At 39.3% G+C, this 17,503-nt stretch overlaps 1 protein-coding gene across 1 annotated transcript in view; it reads left to right on the forward strand.

Annotated features, from left to right (window-relative positions):
- sema6ba (sema domain, transmembrane domain (TM), and cytoplasmic domain, (semaphorin) 6Ba) overlaps window positions 1-17,294 on the forward strand; it is a 145,473-nt gene extending 128,179 nt beyond the window's left edge. The window contains exons 14-17 of the mRNA XM_051869932.1: window positions 2,768-2,908; window positions 4,536-4,613; window positions 6,794-6,852; window positions 11,749-17,294. Of these exons, the coding sequence (XP_051725892.1) occupies window positions 2,768-2,908; window positions 4,536-4,613; window positions 6,794-6,852; window positions 11,749-12,665 (1,195 nt within the window). The 3' untranslated portion in view covers window positions 12,666-17,294. The remainder of the gene's footprint in view (window positions 1-2,767; window positions 2,909-4,535; window positions 4,614-6,793; window positions 6,853-11,748) is intronic.
- The last annotated feature ends 209 nt before the right edge of the window (window positions 17,295-17,503 follow it).

The following is a 17,503-nucleotide window of genomic DNA, read 5'->3' on the forward strand; positions in this document are numbered from 1 at the left end:
TGCGAGCGTGTGGCACTCTGATGGATGAAAACATGGCTGGGGTTTTGAAGATGAAAGGCAATACCTGTCTGGAGGAAGAACAGAGAGATGCATGCTGGGAGATGAAGGCGAGTTGTGTGGCGGTTGAGATAAGGTTCCCAGCAGGACGCAGCACTCGCTGAGAAACACACACACACACCTGAAACAAAGAGATCACTGTGTCTGCTTGACCTTCTGTCTTTCCTCAGGTGTTCTTTGGATGACATCCAAAACTCTCACACAACTTCCTGTAATACATCTTCGAGCTATTTATCAGTGTTTAGATTAAATGTCTGATATCTGTGGACCTACTGTTGAGGAGTATCTCTGAGACGCCGGTGTCGTAATTTAATCAAAGATGTTGTAGTAATTTAATGCTTTATTAGAAGCTTGACAGTTAATGTGTGTTGGAAACAAACCAACTCTGATTTAATCTCTTTTATTTTTGGGCTGTTTGCCACTTTTTATAGTCACAGACAGTAGAAAAAGGACAAGAGATCATTGAAAAGAAAGAGAGAGCGAGCGGCAATTGGATCAGGAAAGTTGGACAAAAGTTGGACAAAATTCAGAATTTAAGAATTTGCCCAATTTCAGTTCATGAGGTGGAATTTCAATTGGCCACATCACACAGGAAGTTGAACTGAATTTGAATATAAATGCTAGGAAGTGGAATTTACTGAATTACAAGTCGTTCCATGCGTCCAAAATCGCATACTGTCTGAGTAGGTACTACATTTGAATTTGAATTTCTGTTAAAAAATATGTTCTATATAGTATGAATGTGTGTAGTATTGAAAATTTGTAATTGCTTTCCACAAATTGATCATAGAAATAAAAACAACATAAATAAAAATGAATAACAATTTTCTTTTAGGCTTATTAAAGGTGCAATATGTAATATTTTCTGTCCGCTAGAGGTCACTAGAGGCCTATGCAAAACAAAGGCGTAGCTTGATGACGCCAAGTTTGAGCGCGGAATCTTGGTCTTCACCTCAACGGCCGATGGAAAAGAATTGGGATAGGACTTGGGAAGAAATCATGTTCATGGATGCGATTATTAATGTTACTGTAGTATGAAGCAGAGCAGGACCGAGTGATGTTGGAGCTGAACGAGGCCGCTGGAGCGATTGCGCAACACACGCCGCGAGCAGCTAAACTTTTATTATGCCACAGTCGCCGGCGCTGCTTCCGCTTTTCCGGTCATGAGTATGAGGTAACACAGCTCTGTTTATCATATTAGATACATTTGAGTGTGTTAAAAATGATGTTATAACGTTACTCTGTGCGTTCGCTCGACGGCTGCTGTGAGACACTTGTTGCACACTGCAGTAAACTAGATCAATTTTAGAATATCATATTAAATGCTGGATGGCTTGTGTTGATAAATGGCATGCAATTAATTTTAAAACGTATTGTATGATGGAGAAAATGCTGTATTACTGTTACTAAAAATAAAGCTGCATCTGATTATGCTATGTTAGCTACTTCACAAAATAGTGTTTTTCTCTGAGGCATGGTAAAGCATGGTACTTGCAAAAAATCAAGAAAATTAGATTTAAACAATAAGACTACACGTGTTGAGCTGTATAACAATAATTAGTTTTCTGTCTATAAATATATCAAAACAGTTGTTTCCTTGCCTATTAAATCATGTAAATATTAAAGCGTCTTTGGTGTTTCCATGGTTTCTAAAAAATAAAACCGGAAACCGAGGGTAACGCGGGTATGACGCAATTGACAGGCGACTCCTCAAACGTCCCGGAGCCTTGGTGAAAATTGCAATTTTCTTACGATTTACAAATAGTTGCAAACATTTGGGATATTGTAAGTGCTCAAGTGAACAAAATATATAACACTGGCCTAGTGGTTTTTGGATATTTTACTTATTGTTTTGCAAACAATAAGTGCAACCATATTCAAAGTCATCAAATAGAGACCAAATTTTTCTTCAAGCATGATAGAGCTGAGAGATGGTTACAACTACACAGCCCAGCCTAAGAGAGCTTTCTTATTGGGATATATTTGCATGCATCAGGGAGCCGCTTTCAAAATGCAGGGTATTGAAATCGCGTTTGAATGCGCGTTTTACTTTCGATTTCGATTTCACGATCACGCATACTCTGTGAATAGGGAGTGGTTGTGCTGAGCACGCTTTCTACAAGATAACAAATTTGTCATACGCTAGGCTCTGTTGTGCAACGAATCCTCTGCCATGGTCTTGTCAGTCATCTCATCACATCTCGTCACGTGATCAGTAAACTCTGATTCCTGCTGCATGACTCTGCAGCTCGTGTTGGATGAGCTGGATGGGATTGAAGCGACCATTACCCAACTGAATTAAATAGTTTTTATTTCTATAAAAAGCAAAATGACAGTGGAGGCGTAATGTAAACGTAGCGATGGCATATTCTGACCTAATTTTACCCTCATACTCCGTCATGGCAATATCGCGGGACAGCTTCACCTCGACACATTTTAATCTCGCGTGGCACAAGATCTCATCACACCCCTAGTAAATGACCTCTGTAATGATTAGCTAACCTCTTCGCATGTGAAATGAGTCTGAATGTCTGCCCCAAGCTGCTGAGTACGGGTGGTCATACTGTATGTTAATGGCCTCATGACTCATGGAGACACTGATGTGAAGTTGTTGGGTTTTAATGAGTCTGTGTATCCGTGTTCTAGGATGTGTTTAGTTGTAAAAGTACAGGAGTGGTTGTATTGATGGTTTTAATGTGCGTGTGTGTAGGTGCGGTGATGACTCTGTACAGGCGCGGCAGCCTCTCTCTCTGACCCTGGACAAACCCAGTCACACGCTCCTGCTGGCCTTCCACTCCTGTGTGGTGAGAGTGCCTGTCGCACGCTGCCAACTGCACTCCAGATGCATGAAGTAAGAACACACAGACACACCTTCAATCTGTACACTGATTAAACACATTCACATTCACACACACGCTCTCCTTTTCCATCTTAAAGTAAATTGTGCCACCCAAACGCACACTGCTTCATCAGCGGCTTTGAAATTACTGTGACCCAGCTTTTACAATTTCCTTCAGACAACACACACACAGTTCTTCTGGCCCGTCTCCCATACGGCACATTTGGAACGGTTTCTTCCTGTGTAGCAGTAAAGCTCTGGTGTAATTCAGCCGTGATTAATGGTAGAGGTTTTGATTGAGTCTGGTGACGCTCTCTCATTTTGCGGGACGTACCATCTGCACCAACTCAAGTCTCTCAAATGTACTTTGTACGTCTGCAGCACCATGTGCTTGCTCAAATGACTCTTGCACCAGCACCCCATGTTGCCATGGGTGGCACAAACCTCATTTCCCTCCATGCACAGACTCGCATAAATAAATGCATTTAATTAAGAATGCATTGTGTTGTTTAATATAGATTAAAGTAGCAAAGCATAATAATTGTGAAATGATAATTGTGTATATGGCTATTAAAATATAACAGAGACAAAGCTGATGCATGAGCACTTTAAGATTAATTAAATGCATCGATTGCGATTCATAATCTAAACCAACTCACTTAGCCAATCAGATTCGAGGACCAGAACTAACTGTGTATAAATATACACTGCCTGGCCAAAAAAAGAGTTGCTGTTTGAATTTAAATAGGCAAGTTTATGATTGGATTATTATTGTGTAGCTTTTCATTTCTTAAACAACCATGTAGGAAGACACATCATGGCTATATTCCAGGATGACAAAGCCAAGATTCATCAGGCTCAAATTGTGAAAGAATGGTTGGAAGGGAGCATGAAGAATCATTTTCACACATGAATTGGCACCTCTGAGTCCAGATCCTGATCAAAAAATGATGCACCTCTTGATGGAAATAACATCACAACATTTATTTCCATCAATAGGTACATACATTTTTGGTTAAGTTCTTGTATTGACAATGCAAGAGGTGAGCACTCTGTAAAGTCTCCTCCAGCACATCCCAAAGAAATTTAAGGTCTGGACTCAGAGGTGCCAATTCATGTGTGAAAATGATTCTTCATGCTCCCTCCCAACCATTCTTTCACAGTCTGAGCCTGATGAATCTTGGCTTTGTCATCCTGGAATATGGCCATGATACGTCTTTCTGTGGTTGTTTAAGAAATGAAATTGATTAGGGTTAAAAGAACTGTTTCCAAACATATAACATGCTAGAAACAGAATAATCACTACAATAATGATCCAGTCATAGACCTTTAAGCATTTACCTATTTAAATCCAAACAGTGACTTTTTTTTTTGGCCAAGCAGTGTAAATCTTCTGTTCACTCTTTAAAGAAGTAAAACTTTAACCTTGAGGAGCTGGAGAGACAGATACAAGAATCAGAAAATGAGAATGCAGTCCTGTCAGTCTCTTTCTGTCCCTCTCTCTGTTCATTCAGTCTTTGTAAATCTCAGTAAATCATGATTTCTGCTTTCTGGTTTTGTTTCTTGTATTCATTATAGAGGAGATTGGTATTGTTCTCTGTAATAACACTGACATAACATTGTGTGTGTGTTTGTGTAGAAACTGCATTGCGTCCAGAGATCCATACTGCGGCTGGACCAGAGGAAGTACCTGCTCACTCCTGCGGCCAGGCACCAGGTTAGATAGAAACCATGAACATCCTCTACACCAGTGGTTCCCAAACTTTTTAGAGTGGCGTACCCCCTGAGGCATTTAACATCCTTCTGCGTACCCCCTCTCTTCCACTTGCAGTCACACCTGTTCCATTAAGGGACAATATTTGCCACCTTAAATTGATTTTCAGGTGCATTTTTTACTATTATAAAGGCAAAGTTTTTCTAACCCTATTAAATGTGTTATGTTTTATGTCAAATTCTTAAAAAAATCCATTAATTTAATTATTAATATAATAAATTTAAAAAAAAACTAAATCGATAATTTTAATCAAATTAATTCAATATCAACAAAAGCCATCTTTGCACTGCAGTAGCACAAGTTGCATATAGATGTATTTACACACTGTTTAATGCTGCTCAGAGGTGGCAAGAATGCAATTACAATGGCACAAATAATGTTATGAGATAATGTTTTAATTAAAAAAATGTTCAGAGAAATATGAAATGATGGTTAAAATGAAGTGATACTTTAATTTAAACCGCCAGTAGATGGCGGTCACTCATTTAATGAGTGAGTCGTCGTTCATTCATTCAATCAGTATGTAACGGCCACCTAAAATTAAATTCTGTTTATGACAGGTATGTTTTTGTATCAAAGAGAGTTTCAGTCTTACATAGATCTCTATGCACAGTCTGTGTCTATATTTGTGCTAAAATAAGTGCTAAAAATGGCATTAATATAGAGCGATTTGCTGAGGCAGTACACTCTGCACGCAACCTTTGCAATCAAATGCCTGCTGCTTGTGTGAATGTGTAAATTTTGAATGCAGAAGGTGAGGTAATTTGATTGGATGTCATGTATTTTATAGGGCTGGGACAATAAATCGATTCTCGATTCACAATACAATGATTCTGGATCAATTCTGATATTTTCCAAATGTATTGCAGTCTCTCTCGAATCGATTCTGAGTTTAGTTTTTAACAGCAGATGGTACTGTGTGCTTTAGAAACAGCCGTACTCTGCTTGCTTCCAATTCCTTACACACACCACTTAAACCTAAAATAATCATTCATAAAGTTCGAAAAGGGGAATTACAAGGGTGTTTGCAGTGGGCTGTGTTTACATTAATCTCGCGTCATAAAAGCATTCTGAGCCGAGGTGCAAGTATATTTAACCACTTACATGACTCAGTCGAACGCATGAGTGCTCTCCAGCTCTCTTCTTTGTGAGCATTTGAGCGTGCGGTTAAAAACTAGCCTAGTGTGCCATCTGCTGTTAAAAACTAAGCTCAAAATGGATTCAAGAGAGAATTGTTATACATTAGGAAAATTTCAGAATTGATCCATAATCATTGTATCGCAAATCGAGAATCGATTTATTGTCCCAGCCTTAGAATTTGACCTTTTATGGCACTATCATTTTCTGTTTTTACACTAGAGGCAGTATTTTGCCTGTTAGAAATACATGCTCGGTTTTAATGTTTTTTTTTTTGTTTTTGTTTTTTTTTAAGGTGGGGTAATATTAAATGAATGGCAAAACTCAATATTTTTTTTGCGTACCCCCTCTGTCACCTCACGTACCCCCAGGGGTACGCTTATACCCCAGTTTGGGAACCACTGCTCTACACAAATATAAATGCTTGGCAAAAGCGTTGCAAGCATTCTGCCTCATTGTACACACCTAACATGCATCCATGCATCAAGGAGGCGATAGAGTTACCCTCAAATTTCTGCACACTACCGTCAACAAACGGAAATGATTTTACACAGGTTTCTTGAACACTCTGCTCGTCTGCCATTGGCTGGTCAAACATATAGCCATATAGCCATATGTGTTAATGTTTTGGTAGCACCACAGTGCTTGCATGTTATACTGGGGTAGGAAAAAGTACTTTAATATTAAAAAAAATACAATGTAAACCAGATGTGTTATTATTTAGTTAGCTAGCTAAACATGACAGTTTAGCTAACTTGCCTAGTAAAACTTCTGTCTGCCATGACAGTTGTTGACCTGAAAAAGAAAACTGACTGTTGAATGTGTTTTGAATTGTGTTCGGGCACATTTCTGAATGCAATGATGCATGAAATTGAGTTTGCATAACTAAAAGCGTTTGCATTCACTTACTTGCAGAGAATGCATGTCGTGTATCTAATCTTCAAATTTGTGGTTTATGTTCAAATCCGTTTTCTGCTGTTTTGCAGATTACCTTTTGTGCAGGACGTTGAATATGGAAACACCTCACATCTCGGAGACTGCGACGGTGAGTTTGTGAACCTGTTTAGGATGTGCCCTTTAGCGTCCCCAAGAGAATTCTCTAGAAACTCTTCAACAATACAGAGAAGATCCGGTCTGGTCTGGTTAGAAAGTTTTGCTTACGCAGTCAAAGTCACGAGAAAGTCACAGGTTGGAGATGGAGGAAGATAATGAGAGAGAAAATGAGCCTTGAGTCTTTTCTTTTTAGAAATTAATTAGTTTCTTTAAAGTTTGAGGTGTCTGAGTGCATGGGTGAGTTTGTGACAGTGTTTACATTGTTAAAAAGACAAAAGATGGTTTATATTTTTTAAACATTCAGAAGCTTAGATTCACCGTAAATCCACTCTAAATGGCATTTTGCAAAGCTGGCAGCATATGAAATACTCTCTGTCAATCTCTGAAGTTTTAACTGCTTAAATATGCTCCAAAGTTCAGATTTAGTAAAAAAGTGGAATGGTAGTGAGGTTCTCAAGTCTCTTCCTTAAGAGCACTTGAACATAACAGACTGCTCAGACAGAAGAGGTTATATATTGCTGCAGTTGTATAGCTGAGTCATATAGGAGAGGGAGAGGACAGAATGAATCAGAATAAAGTTCACTGGCTTAGTACACTAGTGCTTTCAAGGAATGTGTCTCTGTGAGATAGTCCCAAGATAAAAATGGAGAACAGCAGCAGAATATGGGTGTCTTGTTTGGATTGCTTAAATGTTTACACAGTTAAGAAAAAGAATGACGGCCACATTCTATGACTTCTTGAAGTAACTTCCTGAAGTTTGTAGGAGAGACAACTGGATTTTGAGAGTGAATTTGTGTTGATATTTGCTGGGCCCCAACCTCCTGTTTAAGAAGGACTACCAGGGCATGTTGTCACACTATATGTGGTAAGTTATCACAATGGGAATCTGCCATTAAAAATCTTTTTTAGGCTATTTGGTTTGTTTTTAAGAGTTAAGAATTTAAACAAAGCAATTTACAGTATGAAACAGCATGGTTTATAGTACTAATATTTGAAATTGTAATTAGTAAATTACAGCATATAAATGTGACAACTTGACAAAATTCAGCAGTTATGAACAAGGTCTTTAAAATATTTAGCAACTGGACTCAAAACCCTGAGATAACATGAGTTATAGCATTTGTGACAACTAGCCCTGGTCTGCCCTACGTATTACATAACCACTTCTTAACCTCGTACTGTTATTACACAACTTTTTTTTCTTTTTTTTTTTCTTTTTTAAAATAGCCCTGGTTTTTAAAAGTACAAATATTCCATTTAGTCTTTCACAACATTAATATATTTTAGGTTATTAAAATTGCATTCTAAAAGAAATTACAGTGATAGTGCTCCTCAAGATGGTGGGCTGGTGTGCAGTGTTATTTTAGTATTATTTATATGCTATTATAGTATTTATTAAGATTTTAAAACATTTTTATTTTTCTGTTTTCAGTTTGATTTTTTTATTTCAGTTAGTAGTTTTGTTATGTGCTTTTGTCATGTTTATTAGTTTTCTTTTTTTAAATATTTCTGTGTAATTTTTATCTAATATTTATAATTATTAACAGAAACAATTTTTAAACGTTTTAGTTCTTCTTAAACCTCTTACTTACCCAGCAACGAACTTGCATTATTGCATTAAACAAGCCTGGGAATTATGGTCTTTACAGCAGGAATAACTCAAGGCTATTGTGAGTTATCAAAGGAAGTCGACTGTGATCATACCCTCATCATGCCTTATTTATAGTGCAACACTAGTCACACTGTCAGTAAATATGGTTGTCAATCCCAAACACTGACTGAATTAGGCCCCTTTTGTATATATATAAACTTTTATATTAGATGCGTTTAATCGCGATTAATCGATTTGACAGCACTAAAATATATAAATTCAGTTTTTTTAAATTCAGTTTCAATTTATCTTCGAAAAGGACAGATGAGAGTACCGTGAGATTATACAAGCTGCCGGTTCACCAGAGTCACTGCCTGTGCAAACACCGGGATGCACAATGTTTTTTTAGACTGTTATAGTCAGGTAAACAACACATAGTAGTGTTACATCACCTTTCGTTCCTCAAGTCTGTGGAAACACACGACCGGTTCTCAACAGGCTCTAGTTCACCTGGTCGAGAACAGGCTCTGGCTCCAAAACGTGAACCATTCTGGTGGAAAAGGGGTGTGAATGTAGCCAGAGAGCCAGGCGTCTGAACCTCAGAATCAATGTACAGTAAGTATAGTCCTTGTGTGCAGTGTTTACTCACTTTAAATTAACATTCAGCATAAAGCTGGAGGCTGAAGGATGCATTTACAGATGGAGGAAAGGGAGGAACGGAATTAACATGGAGAAACATAATCAACCTCAACATCAAGAGGCAAAAAAGGGAGCTAATTGAGTTGATCATTGAAGAGAAATTTAGGCACATTCACAATATAACTGAAAATCCAACCATAGAGACACATCTGTAAAATGTGTGATATGATTTGGTTTTCAGATGTGACCCCTGTTGAAACGGCTCCAGGCTGCCGGTCAGCCGTCCTCTCGTCTACATCAAACGCCTGTCCTCACTCTCTCCATCCATCGCACAGAAGTTCAGTCATATTTTAAACAGCCTGAGATGAGTGAGACACTGAATGCCAAAAAAGATCAGAACAGAAAAAAAAAACAGAGTTTGTTCAGAGTGTGTTAGAAATCTCTGTTTGATGCAGCATGCCAGAGTTTGCCAGAAGCCGGCAAATACATTCAAATTGGACATATAGTTTATCCAGCCAAGAGCAGTGAGTTATTTTCTCTTCGTTTTGTCAATATTGCTGAAATATACTAATTTAGTGTATATACAGTAGCCAAAAGTTCAGTAAGTTGTTTTTGAAAGGAGTCTCTTTTGCTCACCAAGACTGCATTTATTTGATCAAAAAGACAGTAAAAACAGTAATATTGTGAAATATTATAACTGTTTTCTATTTGAATACATTATAATTATAATTTATTCCTGTGATGGCAAAGCTGAATTTTCAGCATCATTACTCCTGTCTTCAGTGTCACATGATCCTTCAGAAATCATTCTAATATGCTGATTTGCTGCTCAAGAAACATTTCTTATTATTATCAATGTTGAAAACAGCTGCTTAATATTTTTGTGGAAACCATGATACATTTTTTCAGGATTCTTTGATGAATAGAAAGTTCAAAAGAACAGCATTTACCACCAAGACATCAATAAAAAGTTAGCCCATACAAGGTCCAATCCACCCATTGACCTAAAATGAGTTTGACACCCTTGGACTAAGACAGTTAAAATATGCTACAAATACAAAGAAGAAAAAGATATAAGAGAAAACTGTCAATGGTCAGGAGATTTCTCTCTCTCATTGAAATGATTGCTACACCCTTGAGGACACACACATTACAAGCAATCTTGTAGAAGCATTTTAGTCTTTAAGAATGTTCAAAGGAATGTTAAAGGAAACAAAATATTGAGAAAAAGGGTTCAATTGTTGAGGGTGTTGTGTGCAGCAGACTCCTGCTGTTACAATGCACAAACGCAATGAGAGCTGAGATTCCCAGCTGAGACTAGAACATTTTTAATGGCAGAAAACATAAAGGTAATGGGAGAGAGAGAATACTAGAAGAAGAGATCAGAAAATTGGGGTTTGGGTGTGTATGCATGTGTGTTTAAATGCCTTTGTGTAAGTATCATTGTCTATGCTCTTTCAAAGAGTGTATGTTGTGTACTGTTTTGGACACTACCATTGTGGCAGTACCATAGTATTCTTTGAAGGGTTGCACACACTATTTGTTAATAAATTGAATTTGTGGGCCACCCAACAATGAACGGTTCACCCCAAAAAATGATCATTTACAGTACTCCCCTTCATGTCATTCCAAACATATCCATCTCCTTTTGCGGCCTACAATAGAAAGAAAATCTTTTGGACTGACATGAGGGTGAGTAAATGATGACAGAGTTTTCCTATTTGGGTGAACTTTTCTTTTAAAATTCTTCTTACTGTCAAGACATTTACTAGTTTGGATACTGAGGTATAGACACAGAGTCTGACAGCTTCTCATTTCTGAGACAGCTAACAGCCCACACATAAACGGCACTGCTAGAAGAGAGATAGTCAGCGAGAAGAAAGCCAAGAAAGGAGATAATAGAGGAAGAGAAGTAGACTGAGAAAATAGAGGTTAAAACCAAGGACATCTCACAGGGAAGAGCAGAAAAAGAGTACAAGAAATGCTGTTAAAAGAGAGAAAGAGAAAGGCCAGTGCTATACAAACGCCAATTCAAAGAGGAGCGATTCGAAAGTAGAGTATTTAAAGAATGAGTCATCAACTCGAAAAATTGCTGTGTTCTTTGAATTTGCTGAACAATCTTTCTAGACCTATCTAGTTATAATATTTCTTACATCTACTTAGACTTTCAGAGTAAAGCTGAATTGCACAGGTTACTTATGGTCAGTGTTTGACATGCAGTGTTTGAATGTTCAATGCTCTCGAGGCAGGACTTTTAAGTGCGAGGTTTATAAGGTTGTATTTCATCTCTTGTAAAGAGCGACCCTGTCTGTGTCTACTAAAACACACATTATATCTAGTCTACCGAATTAGGAGAGACTGTAGGCAACAGTCTCTTGTTTTCTGATCGATTGCTGGGGCTGTAATGTACAGAAACTCAATAGATCAATAGCACACAGCTTCATAAGTCATGAGGAGCTTCTTTGATGCTTTTGTAAGTCATTCAAGTGACAATTTTTTAATGGTTGGTCCTCCTGAGCTTAATTATATCAATAGTTGTAGATGTTATAGTGTTTTTTAGAAGTCCTAAAGCTGATTTTTGCCCTTCAAGTCACTAAAACACAAACAACTTGTGCAAACAAGTTGGAATTGTAATGTATTTTTCTGTCTTTCTTGCAGGTCTGTTACGTGAGAGTTTTATGGATGAGCCTGAAAGTCTTGTTACTTTGAACCTGCTGGTTGTTGCTGCAGTCTCTGCATTCTCCACCGGGGCGGCGCTCTCGGGCCTGGCAGTGTGCTGGATTATGGGCCAGAAACACCGTCACCGTTCGCACAGCAACACTCCGTCGTCCAGTAGTCAGCGGAAGAGTGAGAAGGAGCGTTGCATTATGGGACAAAGCAGGAGTGGCTCTGTGATGAGTGTATCCCGGCACAGTGGCACGGACCGGCCACGCTCACAAGGTGAGACGCTCTTCGTCATGCCCAATGGTTGGGTCAAAGCAGGCGACTTGGATCCAGGTCTACTTCCCACACCGGAGCAAACTCCCTTACAGCAGAAACGTGGGCTACGCCTGTCTGATTCTGGATCCAGTTGGGACCAAAGTCAGACCTTTTTGAGCTCAGTGGGTACCCAGTGCCCACCTCCACCATCCACCTTGTTTCTCAGCTCTAAACTCCTGCAAGGAACTGGCCGACGCCATGAGGAAGCCATCGAGACCGGCATCGACCGCCAACGCTACGTCTCCCTCTCCAAGTACCGGGATCAGGGAATACGTCCAGGCACTCTTCTTCGCAAGTCAGCAGGCGAATACAACTACCCTATGACTCCCCAAGACTCCCCCGACCGGCGGAGAGTGGTGTCGGCCCCCAGCACCCAGATCGAGTACAGCGGAGAGCCTCTTCGCTGGACCCACGAAGGCTACATCTTCAGCAGTCACGGCATACCTCCAACGGGCCACCACTACACCCCGGCCTCGCAGCATCCAGCGGGACTGACACGCTCCGTGCTCCACGGGTCCCGGGGGCTCATCGACCTGGCGGACTTCAGCCACCTGCTCGGGAAGGGAGGGAACGATCGGACACCGACAGGTCAGTGAAGGAAGAGAAACAAGGATGCGAGGAGCTGGAAATTGTAGAAACGTAAGCGGCTGAAACCTCACGTTGACTACAGAGCGCAACCTGGCCAACCACTGCAGCTCACTGTGTCTCTCTCTCTCTCTCTGTCTTTCTTTTCTCACCTGCTTGTCATCCTTTTCCTCATTTTTCTGGAACTGTTTGCGTGAGGACGAGCCAAAATGGACCTTACTGACTACGAGAAGAGTGGCCATTTTAACTGGAAATACCTCTTTCTCTTCTTCTCTCTCTTTATCACTCACAATTACACAAAAATGTAGGCAGAGACATGCTTTTCCCAGTAGCTTTAATTCTTGCTGACTGACTACAAGTGCGGCATACCAAACTTTATTGCCCCTTTATTAGATGGAGGAAAGAACCATAGCCATCTTGAAGACTATCTATCTCTGAATCTGTTCACACCTAGATTCTCTTTAGCAGGTTCAGCAGATTTGTAAGTTTGATATAACGGCAGCATTTCATTTGGCAACTGGGACAATTGTTCACTCCAGATACAACCAAGAACCCAACAGTTCTTTGGAGTAATGACTCGCTAAACGGTGGTCAGTCTAGTCTGATTCTGGTCGATACAAAAATGCTGTAAGAGCAGATTTGGACAGATCAACTGATCATAAGAAAAGATTTGTAACAGGACCTTCACTACGGAATTGCTTCTCTCCCTTTTACATTACTGATTTGTTCAAAAATGTAACTTGTTGTAGCCCATACACTTTATAAATAACATAAATAGCAGTGTTGTAGTACTCGAGTCTGGACAAGATCAGACTCAGACTCAAGTCTGACTCAAGTCCGAGTCCAAGACCATATATTTATGACTAGTCAAGACCACTTAATTTGAGGCAGAGTCCCAATTCTCCTGAAATTATGGTCTTGGACTTGGATATGGTTATGGACTTGAGTCTGAGCCCGGTCTTGTCTGGACTTGAGTATAACACTGATATACAGAAAGATAAATTGAAAATATTTCTGCATATTAAATGGGAAAGTAAAGAGAAGCAGATCATATATAGGGCCACAAAATAACATGAACTGTCTGTCTCCATCTGCGATACTTTTTCCATTACAAACGCTTGTGTGTGACGTCACTTCTTGTGGGCGGGGCCCCGTTTTATGGTTCGCTTTGCAAGATTTGCAGTACGCCATTTGCTCTGATGCATCACTTTGACCAAAATGTATGGATAGAAAACAAGGTTCTTCTTTGGTATGCTTGAAAATTGTTGTTTCTGACTTTTGTGTCTCTGTCGAGTGAGCTGAGGCATTTGCCTCAGTATTACCTCAGCCCTGAATTCAGACTTTACAAGAGAGAGAGACGGAGAGAGAGAAAACTTTGGTCGAATGAGTTTCATGGCCTCAACCAACCACATGAATTTCTGTGTTCTGTGTAGCTCTGTGAGTTTCATCAGAGGTCTCTCTGAGAACTTATGAACACAGTGGATTCCAAGGTTTTTTGTCTTTTTGTTTGATTTCTTCCTTTTTGTACAGTGAATTTTTTACACAATATGTAACACGCAACATGGATCACAGAACTGAGGTAAATACACCCGCTGTTTTCTAGAAAGACACGATTAGAGACAGAGAACGAGAGACTCTGTCCTGCGGACTCTTGGATTCTTCTACTTGAAGATGCCGTTTCACCTTTTCTTTCTCCTGGAGTCTGAAGGAGAGCAAACAAAAAAATGCCAGAGAAGAGGAATTGCATTATGTGAAGGTCTAAAAGGTCTACAAAGTCAAGAAATATCATGTGATTTGAAGCCAGTTATGTTATTGGATGTGTGTATGCGAAATAACCAATCATTTTGTTTATCATACCTATCATAATATATTTCCCCTCCTTTTTGTATTTATTTGTTTTGTTTTTTAGTCATGCAAGTCCTTTCGAAGGTTCTAGATCATCAACATGGATAATGGATTGCGTGTTTCCATTCATGTACCTGGGAACTGTCAAAGTGAAAACCCTGTGTCCTTAAGTCATTGTGTCCTTATATGAGAATACTAAAAGGGTAGCATAATCAAATCTACACCGAAAGACTCCCTGGCTCTGCTTCAAACCCTAGAGGTGCCTACCTAGACAGCATTGTAAGCTGTTTGAAACAGTAGGCAGCAAAATTATTCTGCCATGCTAAATTCTAGGACAATTTCACCCAAGATGGCAGACACTATTACCTGAAGCGACTTGTACTGCATTTAAGTATGAGTACATGCATTCCCTGGGTATCAAACCCATGGCCTTGGTATTGCTGGCTCCATGCTCTACTGTTTGAGCCAGAGGAATGCTTTACCTCAGTCCTAAATTCAGACTTCATAAGAAAGAGAGGAAGAGAGAAAATCTTTGGTCAGATGAGCTTTAAGGCAGTTTCATCCAAGATGGCAGACAGAGTATACAAGTATGCATTTGGCAGGCGCTTTATCTGAAGCAACTTGCATTGCATTTAAGGTATGCATTTTATCAGTTCATGCATTCCCTGGGAATCTATTAATGGCACAATTAATGGAGTTGATATCCAAGAAGATTGTTTCAAAACAGTCACAAGTTCATTTTGGTTGGGATTCTGCCTTTAAAAGACAGTAGACAGCAAGGTGGCTGAGTAGGGTTTGGAAAAGTGCCTCTTTCTCACCAACTTCGTCTTTCTGCATGACCCACGCACCCAAGAGTCCATCTCCACATAGGCTAGCTTTGTTATTAAACGTCTAATAGCATCAGTCTGTGAGATATTGAAAGCAGATGTCTGATTAGATAAGTTGCCACACACACTTGAGTTCACTGGAATGCATTTAATAATGGTGCTCATGCACCTGCACGATGTCTCTTATTAAAAGCATGTGCTACATGCATCACTTAAGCATACTCCTCCATCCTAGAAACCATCCACACGCCATTGCTGATGCTCTCAGAAAACACACACTCCTGCGGTTGTGTGCTATGGTCGGTTGAACATTGATTAGTTCATAAATCCAGCAGAAAGGAGAGTCATGGTTGATTGCGCTGTCTCTCTCTGTGTGTATGTGTGTTTATGTGTTTAAATTACCGTGTGTATGTATTTATGTCTCCTCTCTTCAGCAGGAAATAGGATCCAGAACACAGGAAATAGATCCCGGTAGGCAGGAAATGCAAGGATATAGCCGCTTACCTGTAGGTCAAGGACACAAAAGCAAGTAATCAAATGCAGGAAGTAGCAAATGCCGCTAATATGCTAATGTGAAAACCACATGTGGAGAAAGAAGGTGTGTCAGGAAGATATCATATACTTACAGCTAACATTTCAACTAAGTTTTTAAGTGTTCAACTTCTCAATCCTCAAAGAAATTGTGCCATATCCATCTTCAAAGGTGTTTGCCAATAGAAAATGAAATCGCTAAGTTTGCTAATAAGCTACAAAGATGCCAAAACAAGTGTTTCTTTAGAGTGTGACTTGTCACACGCAGTTTGTGCTACTAAATGAATTGATACCTCAAATTGTGCAGCTTAGAGGTGTGCTTTTCTTTTTCTAAGTGATCAAAGTTTAGTTTCTCCCCTGGTGGATGATAAAACTGTATAATAGAATTTTTTCACCTGAAAGAACATGTTTAGAATGTCTATAGACTCAAGCTAGTCAGCAACTACATAGCAACATGCTAAAAACCACATAGCTACCACATATTAAATCTAGTTCCCAGTATAATTCCTAATTTTTTTCTTTCAATTTTCAAGAAACACACAAACTGCCTTCAATGAAAAGATACAAGTGTCCACACATTAACTTGAAAATTTAGTGCCTAAAGCTTATTTCCTTTGTAGCAGGAAGTCCCTCGGTGTAAATTAAAATGGCTTTCAATTTCCATGACTTTGCCCCTCACAATATTTTTATTTTTGTTCGGATGATTTCTGGTGTGTTTTTATGCCTTTAAGTGATGTTGAGTGACATTGACTTTTTCACACAGTGCCATTTGTGTTAATTCTGGTCTATTATTGTCAAGGAAAGTGTTGAATGTGCTGTGAATGTATTCAAACGATTTTTCCCATAAGCACTTGCTTTCATAACCGAGAGGTCTTTATCTTTGATCATGCTGCAACAAGCACAATATTGTACAATAATCAAGGCCAATAATGTGTGTGTGACTTTTTCCACATTGTTTCATTCGCTTTTGTGTTCCACAAATGATCACATTTATTGGTTCTCACCGACTTTGCAAAGGATGAAGAAGGATTCTTGATCTCTTGATAACGACTGAAGGAACAACGTTTTGTAAGACAGTGTATATGGCGACACAGATTTGCCTTCGACGTGAAGGGCTGTGTGTAAGACTGAATCAGTGTTACGTTGAGTTGTTTACCTAGACTCAGCTGCTCTGTACATAGCTCAAATCCTGAGTTTCACCCCTCCGCTGGCGATGATGTAATGTCCCTGTGTATAGAAGTCGAGGGGCGGTATACAGTGATAATTGTTTTGTTTGTTGGTTGGTTTTTAAATAATCTCACATGTATAGAAGTACACACTTACACACCCAGTTTCACACATGAACACACATGACTCAGTACTGGAGCACACACTTATTTTCAAACGTCAATCAACATGGAGATTTTATCATTCTAATAAACACATTTGATTGTTTGACCTTTGTCTCTGAAATGTGTCATGATTCCTGTGTCTCATTTTGCAGTAAGGCTTATAGTTGCCAGTTGTCTAAGATACTACATTGTTAATTATGAAACAGACTTTTACAAGCTACTGTATATCAGTATGAAAACCCAGTGTCCAAGTATTAACCTTAATATTAGAGACAATTTCTTTCAGCAGAAGGTTGGCATGTAATGAATTTTCTT

The sequence above is a fragment of the Ctenopharyngodon idella genome, chromosome 2 (genome assembly GCF_019924925.1).
Source record: "Ctenopharyngodon idella isolate HZGC_01 chromosome 2, HZGC01, whole genome shotgun sequence".
NCBI classification, from domain to species: domain Eukaryota; kingdom Metazoa; phylum Chordata; class Actinopteri; order Cypriniformes; family Xenocyprididae; genus Ctenopharyngodon; species Ctenopharyngodon idella.